Source organism: Rhinoderma darwinii, chromosome 11 (genome assembly GCF_050947455.1).
Source record: "Rhinoderma darwinii isolate aRhiDar2 chromosome 11, aRhiDar2.hap1, whole genome shotgun sequence".
Lineage (NCBI taxonomy): Eukaryota > Metazoa > Chordata > Amphibia > Anura > Rhinodermatidae > Rhinoderma > Rhinoderma darwinii.
In genome coordinates, this window is record NC_134697.1 from 36532650 (window position 1) to 36549951 (window position 17302).

General features: G+C 42.0%; 1 protein-coding gene across 2 annotated transcripts; it reads right to left on the reverse strand.

Annotated features, from left to right (window-relative positions):
- Positions 1–1006: 1006 nt before the first annotated feature.
- Positions 1007–14693, reverse strand: CALHM2 (calcium homeostasis modulator family member 2). 2 transcript variants are annotated; one of them, XM_075842415.1, is made up of 3 exons: positions 14616–14693; positions 5029–5614; positions 1007–2624 (listed from the first exon to the last, which is right to left on the reverse strand). In XM_075842415.1, exons 2-3 carry the CDS (start codon positions 5569–5571, stop codon positions 2208–2210), a joined length of 960 nt encoding a protein of 319 aa, XP_075698530.1. In that variant the 5' UTR covers positions 5572–5614; positions 14616–14693; the 3' UTR covers positions 1007–2207. The 2 variants fall into 2 exon arrangements, with proteins under 2 accessions (XP_075698530.1, XP_075698531.1); XM_075842416.1 differs by having other exon boundaries at positions 5029–5795.
- Positions 14694–17302: the final 2609 nt, after the last annotated feature.

Here is a 17302-nt window from a genome sequence, read left to right on the forward strand (position 1 = left end):
AGGGACTCCTAGCATCGTACATAACTATGATTCTAGGAGCCCGGCTCCATGCACTGAGTTCGGTCCGGGACTTCTGGCCGAAATACGTCCGTCCATTACGGACGTTAATGTGCTCGTGTGAACCCAGCCTAAAGGTGAACGAGGCCTTAGCGTTTTTGTTAAATATACAGCAAGTCTCACTATTTACAACTCAACTTGATTCTACCACATCTGAACGGAGGCAAAAAAAACAACCACAGATTTTAAACTTAAACAGGGAAAAAAAAAAACACAACAGCAACGAAAGAAAACAAGCAATAGTTTAAATGCAGTTCCCTATGGTGGGTGCAGTCTTGGTCTAGTATCAGTTTCCATCATTACAGGAAAGATACAACGCTGTATGAGGTCTCGTGACATCGTATCAGTACCAGTGCAACAGAGGAAGTCATGACGGAGACAGTTCACAGGATATGTTATCCAGAAACACATGGCTGCTTTCTTCCAGAAACAGCACCACCCTTGGCCATGGGTTCTGTTTGATATTGCCGCTGAGCTTAATTAAAGTAAATGGGGCTGAGCTGCAATACACACACACACAATCTGTGGACATTTACTGCATATTTTTATTTTTGGGAAGAAAGCAGCCATGTTTTTCCAAACCTGGACAACCCTTTTAACTTCTTATGAAAAATGTGAATCTTTACCGCCGATTGTTGTGAATCTGTGGGAATTACGCATGTATTGAATAGGTTTGTGCATTGTACAGACTACTTCTCTGTACCACAATAAATAAACCTGCCCCACTGTGTAGCATATGGATTTTCTGAAACTTCTTTTGAAAAGTACCCGTGCAACCTAGAAACCAAATAAAGAAATCAAGACACTAAATGAGAACCATATGCTTGAACAGGAAGAGATTAATAAATATGAAAATTATGCATGAATAACAATGTATAATAAAATGAGGGGAACTACAGGAGCTTTGTGAAAATATGCAATATTTAATTATAAAAAGATACATACACCAATAAACAGTACCTGAGTCTTATACATACCTGTATAATTGATAGACATATTTTCTAATAAATTGATAGCAAATCTTACAGCATGTTGTTTTTCAATCAGCATTCATTAATGAGAATCATTGTGGCTTTTTCAGAACACCAGTCCCAGTTGCAAAGCCATTTGTTAAATAATTCTGATTTACAATATTGTTCAAGGTCCCAGGCCAGCAGCAATTTCAACAAAAATGCAATAAAAATATATAACTACTTTACATAACTTTATGACAGTTGTAACATCTCTTAAAAGGAACGATCCATGATAACCTGATACATTGTTATGTTTGATGTAGAGCCGGAGGGAAACGTAAATGAGTCAGGGATTCTCTGTTTGGTGTTCTTTAAATCCCTAAATCACGCACCAACGCCTTCGGCCCTGCACTAGGCATGACAGTGTAAAAGGATTCCGCTGGAATGCTCCTGTAATGGGGTGGGGTCTCTAAGGTTTTTTTTTTCCAGCTTCAATAACCCCTTTTAAGTTTTTGGTTTGCCTGGAGATGCACTGCTTCCTATGAGAATCCACCATCAGCTGCTATCAGTGTGGGAGCTGCTATGTAATGGACCTAAAAAACTTCTATTGAAGTGAATGGGAGTACATTGTTTTTAAATAAAAGCCAGTAGTCCTCTGAAATAGTAAGTAGAGGTAATAACGGGCAGACGGAACAGATCAGGCCCCAATCTCCACCCCCATCAGCACAAAATGTAATTACAGGGCACTTAACAGAGGGATGTCTAAACCAAGAACCTTACTTTGAGAATGGCAGGAAGCAAAGATTGTATAAAATTGCAGACAGCAGATTTAAGAAAGTGGTTGCATACGAATGAATTGACATCATCTTTATCAAACTCCTACACATCTAACATGAATCAGTCAATAGTTGCATATAGCACCTTGCACGTAAAATTAATTCCCTGTACAAGATATGACGTTTGGGAAAGAGGACTCTACACAATGCCTTGTTTAGCAGAAAAGTTTTTAACTCTCCTATGGACCTTTTTGATTTTGACTTTTTGGAAGGGACTGGTTAAAAAGAGTGGTTTCAGGGTTTTCGTATTCTTCCAAATCCTATCGTTTTTCCTGTATAGTTTTGTTAATGTCTTAATTTATCTTCCAACCCAGTGATCGGTCAGTCTACTACCCTTTACTTTTTACAGATGATCACCATCTCACACTGCAAGCAGTGCCATTTCCCTGCCTCCATCATCTGTGCCATTCCCAATGACCTTTTTAGCCCATTTGTGGAGACGACTGTACAAGGGATAGCCTTTGTTTTCCCGATACAGATACAATCCTGTTATTTCATTCCACTGAGGACTTGGCTGAGCCTCATCCACTGGATATTCCGTTACTATTTCCTGTTCTTCTTTATTCAAAGCCACAAAGCCAAAAAATTGCTTTACGTTACTGGCTGCCAGGACCTTGGCGTGGACTTCGGCAGTTCGGTTGAAGAGATCTTTCTCAGTGATACGGTACTGGCCCCAGTATGCTTCTTGGTGGTAACTTAAAGGAGAACAGCAATGGTGCAAACACTTTAGAAGAAATATAGTTGAAGCAACTGCACCAATTAGAATCCAGCCGAGAAACTAAAAGGGGACAGAAAAAAAATAAAAAAATGAAAAGTTTAGCCTCCGAACACAGACAGGCAAAAAAAAATAACAAAAAATCAATACAAGATAAATCGTATGTCTTTTTTTCTTTCTATATGACCCATTTTTTTTCCTCCTGAGAAAACTGAGATCAAGCAGGAGAAAGAAAACCTCAGGAGACCGTATCTGAAGCTGCCCATACACTTACAAGCGGTCAAACCCACGTTCCACCAACATCTATTCCTCCTGAATCCATCATACATACCGAGCGTGTATGTGTTTTCAATGGGGATAGCGGAATAAGCCACTGCCAAACACCTCTGGCAGTGGCTTATCTTCCGTGGTAACAAAGAAAAGAGAATGTTCTAATCCAACATACCCAATCCTTTGTTCCCTGAAATCTACTCGATCCTTCAATCCCTGAAATCTGCGGTCATACATCCTCATACACATCAATTGCGGAGGGACCGTACGACTTTCTGGTGGGTTTAGCAGATTTTCCGGTTTTCTTTATGTTCCTTACAGAACATAAGATTACACCCAAGTCCAATTATGTGCCGATATTAAGTAGACAAGTAGAAATGCAAAATAGGGGTGTACGTTTACAGGTACAAAACGCTGACAATCACCTACTCACACCTTTCTCCTGAGGAGGATGTATGGCTGATTAAGCCTTGGTATTATAATTGGACACTATTGATCCGACAAGGGTAGAGCTGCCTGATTTAATTGTATCGTCATCACTTCGGAAACTACACAAAAGTACTGGACTTCCCGTTCAGGGCTGGAAGCAATGGGAAGTAGAAAAATCAACCATTCTGAAAGTCTCCCCACCAGTCCTACTTCTACCCACTGAAAATCATGGAACCAGACTATGATTGACAGCATCTAGATCAATATCTTGTCTGTAGAAGCAGCCAAAGACGACTACTGTTCAAAACCTCCACCTAACATGTCCAATGCTGGTGGCCACACATGCTTAGAAGCTCAGTCCCACTGCCTGGATCCTCTTGTACATGGCGGACAGAGTGATTCCGGCTCTTGTTAAGATTAGCCAGTAATAAATTGGCGAAGTCGAAGTGGTGTCTTCTCACTGGTACTGGACACATTTGTTGGATGTTCGGAGATGAAAAATAAAAACACCTGGGACGGCCATAAGGCTGGGTTCACACAGAGTTTTTTTGCAGGCGGAAAATCTGCCTCAAAATTCAGTTTGGAATTTTGAGGCAGATTTTTATTCTGCCTGCACGACGATTTTCGCTGCGTTTTTCGCCCACGGCCATTGAGTCCCGCGGGTAAAAAAAACACGCAGCGAAATACGCTTTCTCTGCCTCCCATTGATGTCAATGGGAGGTCAGAGGCATAAACGGCCAAAGATAGGACATGTACCTTTTTCCCGCGAGACGGTTTTTCCGCTCGTGGGAAAAAAAGCGCCTCCACCTCCCATTAAAATCAAGGGGAGGCTTTTTCGACCGTTTTTTGGAGCATTTTCCGACGCGGTTCCGCGTAAAAAAACTGTGTGAACTCCCCCTAACAAGAATGTAACATCAATATCTAGACACAAAAGCATTTTTATTTTAAATGGCTCCAATTGAATAATGGTTATGTTTTGTGTGATCTAAAAGACATTTTTGAAAAGTTATATATAAAAAAATTTTTTTCCTAAAACTTGCCATGTCACTAGATACATTATGCAAGGTTTTCCTTCCAATTTAGCCAACTGTTCTCCCAGCTACTTGGCCAATTGCTAACATAGCAAATATCTGTTCCTTGGCGTCTCAACAAACAAAAGCCATAGCTTTAGCCATTAGTCACAGTAAAATCATGATTGGAATTATTATGATGGCCATACAGTGTCATGCACCTTTTATTCCCTTATAGTAAAGCATTGCAGTAATCCCAAAAATGTACTGCAACTTGCAGGGACACTGTCGCTGTGAAGCCCTAGCCCAAAGACTGTTGCATTGTAAAATATACTGCTAGTGATGTTGATCTTGTGTCCTGCACTGGAAGTATTTTGCACAAACTGAAGGAATCAGTCACTTCCCTATTTATAGTAGACTTTTTATTTAGGGTTATTTTAGCTCCGGTCACATATAGCAGATAATGAGCACCATCCTCTGATAACGCTGTTCTTTAAAGCTCTGGGTCTATGGATCCAATAAGTGCATCATGTTCTCCCATTTGAATACGCTAGAGGGAAAAATGTATTTACATGTACTAGGATACTGATACGTAACGCCAATGGTCAATGTTGGGACATACAAGCTTAGCCAGAATACTTTTAAAAGTTAAATATGAAATGATGGGAGAACGTGAACAGCTTTTAGCACACCAAACGGGATATATCTTCTATATATCACGTCTATCTATGGGCTATTTCAGGACTTCAGAAACTTACCTGTGATTCGTACTTTAACCTCCGTATAACTTCTTCTTTATAGATCAAAAGCTCAGTTGGTGTGTCTTTGCAGGGAAATTTAGCCATATCTTCTCGGCCCTTGTCCAGAGGGAAATCTTGAAATGTGGCAGGGTTCAAGAACTCACTGCGGGCACACACATAGGCATCTCCCCGGAGAAGTGAAATAACAGACCAAGTCACAGGGGCCACAGCTGCCCTTCCTGCTATGGATCCAAATAATAAGAAGGTAGCAGGGATTGAACAGTTCTTTACTGCCCTTTTCCGGCATTCTGCTACTAAATTCCACGTGTGGTTATTTAACATGATGCCAATGAGAAACAAGACAAGGACTGGCACTCCAATAGCTGCCAGTCCATACATGTAGTTTCTCTCTGGAGAACAAGGGCATTGGAATGCCACTACAGAGAACAACTCCTGGCTGCCAACCGTCCCCAATGCAACCAGTCCATTGAATATCATCACATCTCTGCTCTTGAAAAACAGAGAAAAGAATTTCAAGTTTTCAGATATTAGGGAGGCCATTCTTCTTTGGTTTCAAGGTAAAGTCAAATGTGCAAATTTTACACTGCGGAGAAAATAAAAGTTTCGATCAAAGTGAAGAAAATACCAAAACAAAAAAAACAGAGCATTTTAATATTACATATATATTTATATTTAAAAAAAAATAATTCTGCTGCCACTTCCTTTGACGTTCCCTCATGTCTGTTTCCTTTTGAGCTCTGCCACAACTTCCACCAGACAGCAGTCTACAGATAATGTGGTAAAAGGAAACAAAATTACGTTAGCTCAAAACTTTCGTTTGTGCAGATCTTGCCTCATTTGTTCTTGAACTGCTCATTTCCTACAAAACACATTCAAAATTTCCACAATTTATAATATTCTCAATATAATGTGGTACTGACTATAATTCAAATAATACGATGAAATACAAACATAAAACTTCTACGTGAGAATGTAGTCACTGAAACAAGCTTTGCATAGATTTGCCAACAGCGAATATTCTATGTGCAAATGTATCAATTTATGCAGCTCGTGTATGGACAACAGTAACACGTTCTATACAAGGACATTGAAGTTGTAAAAAAACCCTTGTTAAAATGCCTGTGATAAAATACATTGTAACAAAATAAAAAAATACAGATTACTGATGAACTGTGCTTCTCTTTTCAGTAAACGATTTAGGCCTCTTTCACAAGGCAGTATTTGGGTCAGTATTTTGCATCTGTATTTGTAAGCTAAAGCTAGGAGTGAAACTTACACAGAGAAAAAGTATAATGGAAAGACTTACACCTCTTTCATGTTTTGTAACCACTCCTGGTTTTGGCTCACAAATAAGGATACAAAATACTGCCGTGTGAAAGAGGCCTTATATGCATATTGAATCCATTTAAAAATAAATAAATGGAGAAATCCACTGCCATTTCCTCAATAGATAGGGCATGCTGTGGATTTTAATTTCCAGTGTATGCCCTCACAATTGTGCAGATTTATGTCTGCTGTAAATTTCTATTTTCTTGCATTTACTTCATCAATAATATATATTTTCTGAGCAATCCTCACCTTTTCTGCATCAATTACCTAGCATGTGAATCTACCTGTATGCCAGTGCACAAAGGTAGCACGTTGATGTACGACCTCAGTGTGTTTCCATATGTACAGAGATATTTTACACCAGAGGCAATGCTTCCGAACATACGGCAGCTGATGATGAGCACGACTATGTGTACAAGTCCTAAGGCACCATACATAAAGACTCCTGATGTGGTATTCTATTTTAATTAAATAAATGGCAAATCAAAGCAGAATGGCAATTTGTGCTCCACAAAAAAAACAATTTCTATGTAATCAGTATTAAGACTTATGCACAGAAGCATATTACAACTCTGTGCATGAGCCGTACATTTAAGGACAACGCCGAAATTCTATTTCATTCTGAGATCAGGAGAGTCTTTCCTAAAGCTTTCTTTTATGAAGGCTTTCCTTGTCTCATTGAAGGGGGTCTATTTTTTTCCCGTGTGCATTACATACTACATTACGGAAGCAAATTGCTTACTGTATATCACAAGCATTCCGCTTCCAAAGAGGAATATGATTCCATATGGAAAATCACAGCTGTCACGTCATATTTCTACACATACTAAAATTCAATGGGTTTTCCAGGAATATGCATTGATGGCCTATACTGAGGATAGAATGCTAAAAAGAAAGGCGTAAAAAACACACAAGGTGCGTCATCCAATTTTAAGAAGGTAGCAGTTAAAACGTGATCAGTTGCGCTGACTTAGTTTTGTTGTGCTGGGAGCACAACATCCTACACAGCGTTCCTATATGGCGAGGCTGCAGCCTGGGTTTTCGATCTGGACGACTTGCGTCCAGTCTAAAAAGCGACGCATTTCGAAGCCGTACCCGATTCTTCCTCAGGCCAAACACATGTACAACAAATTTGTCTAAGGGCCACGTTTACATGTGGTATTTATCCCATGATTACATTACTCTGATGGGCCATATTTGTATTTGAAAATTGACTCTTTGATTACTACTTATACATATCTTATACAACTATGGTGCACAAATAAATCAATGTTATATCTATACATGGTCATAGCTACAACACATATGCTTTTGATTGAAGGGTTAACATACATTTAATTGGCAATCTGTGCTTATTTGGGAGACACCCAGTTGAGTTTCTGTTTTTTAACTGTTGGTCTGGATTTTTATCTTTATCATTGTACTGTATCTTTTGTCTCAATAAAGTATTTTTCTATTCTTCATTACTTGCTTGTTTCTCAGCATCCATTTTTTCTCGGTTTAATATATTCAGTTGTGATGCTTTTTGGGTTTAACACCCTAGGATCAGCCCATATAATCGAATATATTTTCTACTTATTTTTCATGTTAATTTGATTCATGCTGCCTTTTCGGTTTGGTTATTTGTTGTACATGTTTGGCCTGAGGAAAAAGCCGGTCTGTCTTCAAAACGCATTACTTTTTAGACACATTAGTAATAAACCATTTTAATTTACTACTTGTATAGGAGACTTTCTACACGAGCAAACTGAACACAAGGCAGTGCCAAGGGAACTATCCGTTTTCATTTTTATCTCCTATCCTGAGGATAGGTCATCAGAGTGTGATTGGTGGCGGTCAAAACATAAATGCTGCCGTGTCTGGCACAGCACCTCAGCCCCGATCAAGTCAACTTAATTTAAATCTTTGAATGGTTTTGCATTGGTCCCTCGTTGTTGTAACTTAACAGGAACACCATAAGGCCCTGTCCACATGGAGTTTTTTTGTAGGCAGAAAACAAAATCTGCCTCAAAATTCCTTCAGGAGTTTTGAGGCAGATGTTGAACTCCCTGCCCTTTTTTCCCCACGTTTTACTGGCGCTCATTGATTTTAATTGGAGGTCAGAGGTGGAAACGGCTTTAAGAAAAGACATGCTTGGGGGAAAAAAAATGCCTCTGACTCCCATTGAAATAAATGAGGGGGTGATTTTGACGGTATTTGGCGCGGATTCTGATGCGACTTCTGCATCAAAACCAGCGCCAAAAAAAACTCAGTGTGAACAGTGCCTTAGGCAGGATTCGCACACAATGTTAAGGTTTTAGCACTATTACAAAACACAGCATTTTGGTTTGTGGCTAGCGTTGCAGCTACCGCTGTAAAAGCTGTAGTGGCTGCTACAGGGCCCCCACATGCCTGATGGCGCCGCTAGCAGCCGTTATGGCTTCTACAGCGGTAGCGACGCTACTACGGGGCACGCGCCGCCGAGCCTCTAACATGTATGGGCCGGGCGACACAGGCCCTCTCATGTCCGGAGGTGTCGCTAGCAGTAGTTGTACCTGTGTCTATAGCACACAGGTACAAATACATGCATTAGCGCTGAATAGCCATGCCCTGTGCCCGACAATTCAGCGCCTTACAATGATGCGGATTGGTGGGGCAAAAGGACTTGCCAAGCCAAAAAGCGCCTTTCAACCGACGCTAGCGGCGCAATGATGTCATCGCGCCGCTTCCGTGCTTGAAAGGCTCTGATTGACGGGGCAAGTCATTCTGCCCTGCCAATAAGCACCTTTGAACACGCTGCTTGCGTCTTTCTGCTCCAGCAGACCTGCTCAGAAGAGAGCAGATCTGCAGTGCCACCGGACAGCGTGGGAACGGGATCAGGGTGAGTAAGTAATAATTTTTTTTCTACTAAAACGGAGTGGCGTTATCTATAGTGGGGGCTCTATATGTGGCGATGTGGGCCACTATATACAGGGGGGTCTATATGTGGTCCACTATATACAGGGGGGTCTATATGTGGGCCACTATATACAGGGGGAGCTACAGTGGGAAACTATATACAGGGGTGGGTTACCTGTGGGGCACTAGCTACAGGTGGGTTATATGTAGGGCACTGTCTACAGGGGTGGGCTATGTGTGGGACACTACATATAGGGGAAGCTGTATGTGAAGCACTATCTACAGAGGTGGGCTATATGTGGAGCACTATATATAGGGAGAGCTATTTGTAGGGCACTATCTACAGGGGTGGGCTATATGTGGGACACTATATACACAGGGGTGGGTTACCTGTGGGGCACTAGCTACAGGGGGGCTATATGTAAAGAACTGTCTACAGGGGTGGGCTATATGTTGGACACTATATACAAGGGTGGGCTATATGTGAGGTACTATCTACAGAGGTGGGCTATATGTGGAGCACTATCTATTCAGGGAGCTATTTATAGGGCAATATCTACAGGGTTGGGCTATACGTGGGACACTATATAGAGGAGTGGGTTACCTGTGGGGCACCATCTATAGGGGGGCTATATGTAGGGCACTGTCTACAGGGGTGGGCTATATGTGAGGCACTATCTACAGAGGTGGGCTATATGTGGAGAACTATAGGGGAAGCTATTGCCTTGCAGCTCTGGAGTCCATATGTGGGCACTATCTACAGAGGAGTTTATGTGGGGCACTATCTACAGGGGGTTCTATGTAGGGCACTATCTACAGGGGGTTCTATGTAGGGCACTATCTACAGGGGGTTCTATGTAGGGCACTATCTACAGGGGGTTCTATGGGTGTCACCATCTACAGAGGCTCTATGGGGGAACGGTGTGTGTGTGTGGGACACAGTGTATGGCACTATTATAGTTAGTGGTGCAGTGTATGGCGCTTTATTATATTTAGAGGTGCAGAAATATTTTAAAAGTGAGAAGCGGATGACATCTGAGCGGAAAACTCGGTCGTGGCTGGGACAAATCCATCATAGAGGTCTGGACCAGAGGGAGAAGAAAATAACTAGAATCTGTGATGTCACCGGTGAGTCACTTAATGTAAATGTTTATTCTGCCTCCAATCAGTACTGTAGTCACTGTATGATCTGCAGTGAGATGATGGGTTGTAGGATTCTTTTTTGTGAAACAGCATCTCCTAACATAACCTTACTATTGCCCGGGACACACTGGGAGCTGTAGTTTTACGCTGTACAAACCTATATGGCAGGGGTTGCACTAAATTAAGCTGTATTTGTTCTAGCGCCGTATTTACGTACCGAGCTTTGTTCTGGCGCCGTATTTACGTACCGAGCTTGGTTCTGGCGCCGTATTTACGTACCGAGCTTGGTTCTGGCGCCGTATTTACGTACCGAGCTTGGTTCTGGCGCCGTATTTACGTACCGAGCTTGGTTCTGGCGCCGTATTTACGTACCGAGCTTGGTTCTGGCGCCGTATTTACGTACCGAGCTTGGTTCTGGCGCCGTATTTACGTACCGAGCTTGGTTCTGGCGCCGTATTTACGTACCGAGCTTGGTTCTGGCGCCGTATTTACGTACCGAGCTTGGTTCTGGCGCCGTATTTACGTACCGAGCTTTGTTCTGGCGCCGTATTTACGTACCGAGCTTGGTTCTGGCGCCGTATTTACGTACCGAGCTTGGTTCTGGCGCCGTATTTACGTACCGAGCTTGGTTCTGGCGCCGTATTTACGTACCGAGCTTGGTTCTGGCGCCGTATTTACGTACCGAGCTTGGTTCTGGCGCCGTATTTACGTACCGAGCTTGGTTCTGGCGCCGTATTTACGTACCGAGCTTGGTTCTGGCGCCGTATTTACGTACCGAGCTTGGTTCTGGCGCCGTATTTACGTACCGAGCTTGGTTCTGGCGCCGTATTTATGTACTGAGCTTGGTTGTGGTACTGTATATATATATATATATATATATATATATGAGCTTGGATCTGCACCTGTAATTATATAGAATATATTTATAACAACAAAATTGCAGGACAGATGTAATGGTTCTCAATTCATTGTATATTTCATGGGAACCTGTCTGGTAGTTTTAACCCCTTGAACCGCTACCATGCAGTAATAAATGACCTGACAATATTTCCAAAAAGTATGTTTTTTTCAGATGCAGCAAAATCCTAAAATCCACTTTTAATATGGCGCACACTATATGCTAATTATTCATTAAAGGGTCATGGGGCGGGGCGGCCATCCTGAAGAGTCACATAGTCCTGCCTCCAAACCCACCTTTTCATGTTTTATGGACATCCCCCTGGCTGATACAACTTTCTCGGATGCGCCATTGCCTTGTGGCACTATCTACAGTGGGCTGTGTGCAGCGCAATCTACTAAGGGGAGGGGGGCTGTGCGGCACCATCTACAGTGGGAGCTGTATAGTGCTATATATAGGGGGGCTTTAAGCCGCTATCTACAAGGGGGGAGGTGAGGCGCTATCTACAAGGGGGGTGTGACACTGTCTATAGGCAGGGTTCTATAGCACTGTCTACAGGGGGCTGTATGGCACATTCTACAGGGGGCACTATCTATAAGGGGGGCTGCTTGTGGCACTGGAGCGGGGGCCCCCAGTCAAGAGTTTGCTATGGGGCCCAGTCTTTCCTAGTTACGCCCCTGTTTGTGTATTTTTTTTCCCCTACAACACAGAATGCTCTATGTTTGAAGTTTTTCCACAGAGTTCAGTAAACCTTAAAAACACACAAAAAAATAAATAGAGTGTAGAAAAAAAAGCATTTAAAAAAAAAAAAAATGGCACTAAAAATAGCATGAAGAGACAAATTTTGGTAATCTGACTACTAATCTGCATCAATCTATAAAAAAAAACAGGACTGGAATAAGTACTAATAGGAGTATTGCTTTGTATATTCGTTGGCATAGAGAGAACACTTCTATGCATAATATATTGTAATCATTATTTCCTTTTCTTCGAAGGCGAGGACTGTAACTGATCTGTGTGAAGGTGTCTCTGTCATCCTTACTTTATGCAGTAAAATGATATTAGTGGAACTACGCCCCAAGCCTAGCATTCCCTTTTGTAGGTTTGCATGCAAAGCTGTCCCACATCAAACAAGTACAAACCTGTTTGTAATATTAGCCAGGATGTTACCTAGAAAGAAAGTGAGGAGGGGGAATAGAACATAACGTGTAAAAATAAATGAATAAAAAAAAACAAAAAATAAATAAAACATGTATTGTGTAATTATGTGTAATAAAAACTAGAGCCTATAGTTTGCAGCAGAGAATGCAGACTGAATGGGGCACAACCTATTGTAAACTAACCAGTAAGATGGCAATGGGCTGGCAGAAGTCACGTTCTCTGAACTCCCCTGGCTACCCAGATGCATTACTAGAATGCAGACATTACTAAATTTAGCAATTCCGACAGGTCTATATTACGAGACTACTATATAGGAAATTGCCTTAATACATTTTCATAGGTTCACCAAAAGGTGTCACTTTTTGCCATTTGTGATTTAATGCAATCCTCATCTAACAAAATGCACACTCAAGTCTACTGTACCTTTTAAGTCCATTTCCCATACTTATCAGCGGTGCACCATCTTGATCCTAAATTCCCAAATCTCACAAACCGTCTCATGTTAATATGGCCTAATGAGCCTTTTTTTCATGGCTTGGTCACATTTTTTTATCACAATTTTTTTTAAAGTAATCACGAAAATCACAAAAAACAAAAAAATGGGTTTTACACTGGGCGATTATTGTGCAGATAAGCATTCACATAACGCTCGTTGCCGATAATTGCCCTGTGTAAAAAGGGCAGCGATCAGCAGATGAACGAGCCAACGCATGGTCATCTGCTGGTCGTATAGTTTAAAAAAAAAAGTAAAATATATTATCGTTGTTGGCAGTACATCTTGGTGTGTAAACAGGGAGACGCACTGCCAACATGATAATAATGTATGGGGGACGAGCGATCAGAGTGACGACCGCTTGTCCCCATCCACAGCTCCGTGTGACAGAAGCAAATGAGCGCAGATCAACGATGCTCGCTGCACCGGCCGATGCAAAAGGCCCTTTAGCTGCGAAAAAAAAAATATCTTATGTGATTACACCTTTACAGTCACATGGCAGGCAAGAAAGGAGCGGCCCCAATGATCAGACCGCCAATCACACATTAATGGCAAATCCTAGGGAAACAGAGTGCATACAGAAGTCAAAGTGAGGTGAAAACCACATATATTGTAACTGCGAACAGATGCATTTTCCTATGCGGTTGCGGTAAGAGAAAAGAAATGCAAAAAGCGGTAAAAATGCTTGCGATTTTTACCACACCATCTGAATACGCTTTTAAATTCTTGTTGCGATCAAGTGAATGGGGCCCATTTGCAGCACACCGGGGTGGCTGGGAGCGCCGCTGTGCAGGGAAAACTTAGAAGGGAACACAGAGCTAGATCAGCACTGCTGCCCCTTCATTCTCAGGATTAGTGGGGGTCCCAGAGGATGAACACCCACCAATCAATGATGGCACCACCTAGTGATTTACAATAATTATTATTTTTTTTACATGGGAATAACATTTTAAGTCCAAAAAATGGGGTAATACCTTCCCATAGCACCTTGTGAAACACTCACTTCAGTTACCGAAGAGACGGCGAGCAACGCCAGGCAGAACAGTTTTGTTAAGAGTCCATTCACATACATTGTACTGTACTTCTTGCAGAATTTCAGTGCCAATTCCGAGCCTTGACTAGCCACCTTTGATGCGCCTTCCCCTATCAGTCCTCTGTTCCCCTCCATTGTATTTGCGGTGGGGTGATAACGGATATTGTAAACTACATGTACAAGTGTCCCATGGGATTTGTTATTTTTCATGGCTCCCGGATGCTGAGCTCATTTAAATTGAGCAAATGTTGGCGCTTGCTGAGGCTTTATATAACATATTCTTCTAGTTTTGCAAATTGACCAGAAATGTAACTAATGAGAGACACATGAGGACGTGTAATAGAGATATTTACTAAAAAGTATCGAACTCACTCAGTCATCTCCATATTTAGTCATTTCCCACAAAAACAAATCTTGATGGCAACAATAAAATCACAATAGTCAATAGCAGTCCCCTCTCCTTCCTTCCACATGTGCATTAGTTCAGCCAGCAGAGCCCGTGTACCAAAAACAGCAGAGAGAGGAAAGTCTGAAGCACGAGTCACTTTTTCCAGTTCCCTCTTATAATGGACACATCACAATATTGGAGAATTCTGCATATTAGCAGCTCCCTGTGTACTGCAGCACGTCTGCTAAATAATATAACTTACAGCCGCTTCGGAGGGTCTTCAGCTGTCCGCACACCGCTTTCCAAGGAGCCTCGCAGCCGGGGCGGGGGCAGCTCCACAAGACTCTGCTGAAGAGCTCAGACTTCACTGACCAGGAGTCCTCCCAGGGTGTGTGCGGAGGAAACGTCACGTGATCTCCGCTTCAAGGGGGGCTCCAGCCAAAAAACAACTGGGATGTGAAAAGTTTATTCCTGCTCCTCTCCCCTCAAGCTGCATTTACCATTATGGGCTACTAAAAAAAAAAAAAAAAAGGTCTATTCCCTTGTCTTATTGCTTTACATCATACACCGAGTTTTATTTACACACACACATGACATATATTGGCATGCTCTTCATTAATGTTTGTAAAGAATCCTGTGACATTTGGCGGGCTTCTTGTCAGTGACGACGTCCTCCTTACACGGCACCTGAGGCATATGATGGGACTGAGAGAGTATGAAGACACCTGGCAGCAGATTACAGGGTGGGTCCTACAACTATGATAATAATTCATGATCTCTGAATACTTTGTACAGCAGTGGATGAGAAGCATCAGACAATGTCAATAATGTTACCAGTTGTAAACTGGGTTCAGACTTTTGCATTTTGGGGGACAAACTATAAAGAATGAAGAAAAAGAATGAACATTATTACTAATGGGAAGAAAATATCAAAAAGGGCATAATGAATTTGTTATGTTTGGTAGACATGACGTGAACAGATTTTCTTTGTAGTTAATGAGGAAATAAACACAAATTCCATATAAACAGAAAAAAATTATAATTATAAAATTCCTGTGCTTGATAGACCTGGAATGAACATGATCTATGTGTAGTTTATAGTAGAATGAACACATATTCCATAGAAAGAGATTCTGTTTCTATGGAACTTGTGTTCATTCCACTATAAACTACACATCTATCATGTTCATTCCAGGTCTATCAAGCACAAGAAAATAATAACAACAGCTCCGTATTTTCAGACGTTTTTGAGTTTGTGTGTGAGCATACCCTTAGGGCTTATTCAGACGAACGTATAATACGTCTGTGCAACGCGCGTGATTTTCACGTGTGTCGCACGGACCTATGTTAGTCAAATGGGCCGTTCAGACTGTCCGTGATTTTCATGCAGCGTGTGTCCACTGCGTAAAACTCACAACATGTCCTATATTTGCCCGTTTTTCGCGCATCACGCACCCATTGAAGTCAATGGGTGCGTGGAAACCGCGCACGGCACACGGAAGCACTTCCGTGTGCCGCACGTGATGCGTGCTACAGTAGTCAAAACTATGAATGAAAACAGAAAAGCACCACGTGCTTTTCTGTTTACAAACATACAAACAGAGTGTCATAATGATGGCGGCTGCACGAAAATCACGCAGCCACGCATCATATGCTGCTGACACACTGAGCTGTTATGGACCTTTTGCGTGCGCAAAACGGCGCGTTTTTTGCACGTGGACACCGCACACGCTCGTGTGAATCCGGCCTTAGGGTAAGTTCACACGTAGCATAAATACTGTGGAATTTCCGCCTGAACATTCCACTTCGTATTATAGTAGCAGCAAAGAGGATGAGATTTAAACAAATCCCATTCACGCTGCGGAAACAATTCTCAGAAAGATGTGCGGAAACTCACCTGCAGTGCAGATCCCCAACCTGCAGCATGTCAATTTGTCTTGTCAATACACTGCGGAATTTCCTCATGGAAATTCTGCAGTGTTTATGCTACGTGTGAGCTTAGGCTACATGCACACATTGCGTAATTTGATGCGTAAAATTCGCAACAACACCACCACAGGTAAACAGGTATTTTTCGCAGGTAAAATTCGCACTCAAAGGACAAGTGTCACAAAAATTTTTTTTTTTACATCAATTTGACTTTAGTGTGTTATTAAACATTTTTTTATTTATTTGTGTGTTTGTGTTTTCTTTTTTTTAATTTTTTCACTTTTTCTTCCCTATGGGGGCTGCCATTTTTTTTTCCACTTCTGTATGTGTCGATTAACGACACATACAGACATGGAATACGGCACATACAGTCCCATAGTGAATGCGAACGGGGCCCGTTCCATCCACTATGCTGTACGCCGTCTGTGTGGGAACGGCGCATGCTCCGCTCCCACACAGTCCAAGTTGAACTGTGCGACGTCCGGCGCCATTTTCCTGTGGACCGGAAGTCGCGGCCAGACAGTAAGATTACTACTTCCGGTCGCGGCTTCCGGACTTGTGCACTTGGAGCGGCGGTAGCAGACGGAGCGGACGGACCGGAGGGAGCGGCGGCGGCAGGAGCAGGTAAGTTAGGTCTGTGTATGTACGTGTTTTACTGTGCGTTTACTACTGTATGTAAACCTACTACACTGTGTGTTAGCTCAAAAAATGGCGACACAGTGTAGGAGGTTTGACCGTTCAATCCCCTCGTTTCTCCCGGCACTAGCCAGGATAAAGGAGGGGGGGATTCTGAGAGCTCACTAGAGCGAGTGAGTTTTCCCAAATTTTGCAGCATAAAGCAATGTGGTTGCTTTACCACATGCAATGCTGCAATTTTGGGAATTGCTCCATCTAGTGACCAGCACTGGGAAATGTTATAAATTAGAATCTAATTTATAATATTTCCTGACTCGTGAAAAAAATAAAAAAATTAGAACAATGTTTAATCACCTACACACTAATTAACTAAAAAAAAAAAAA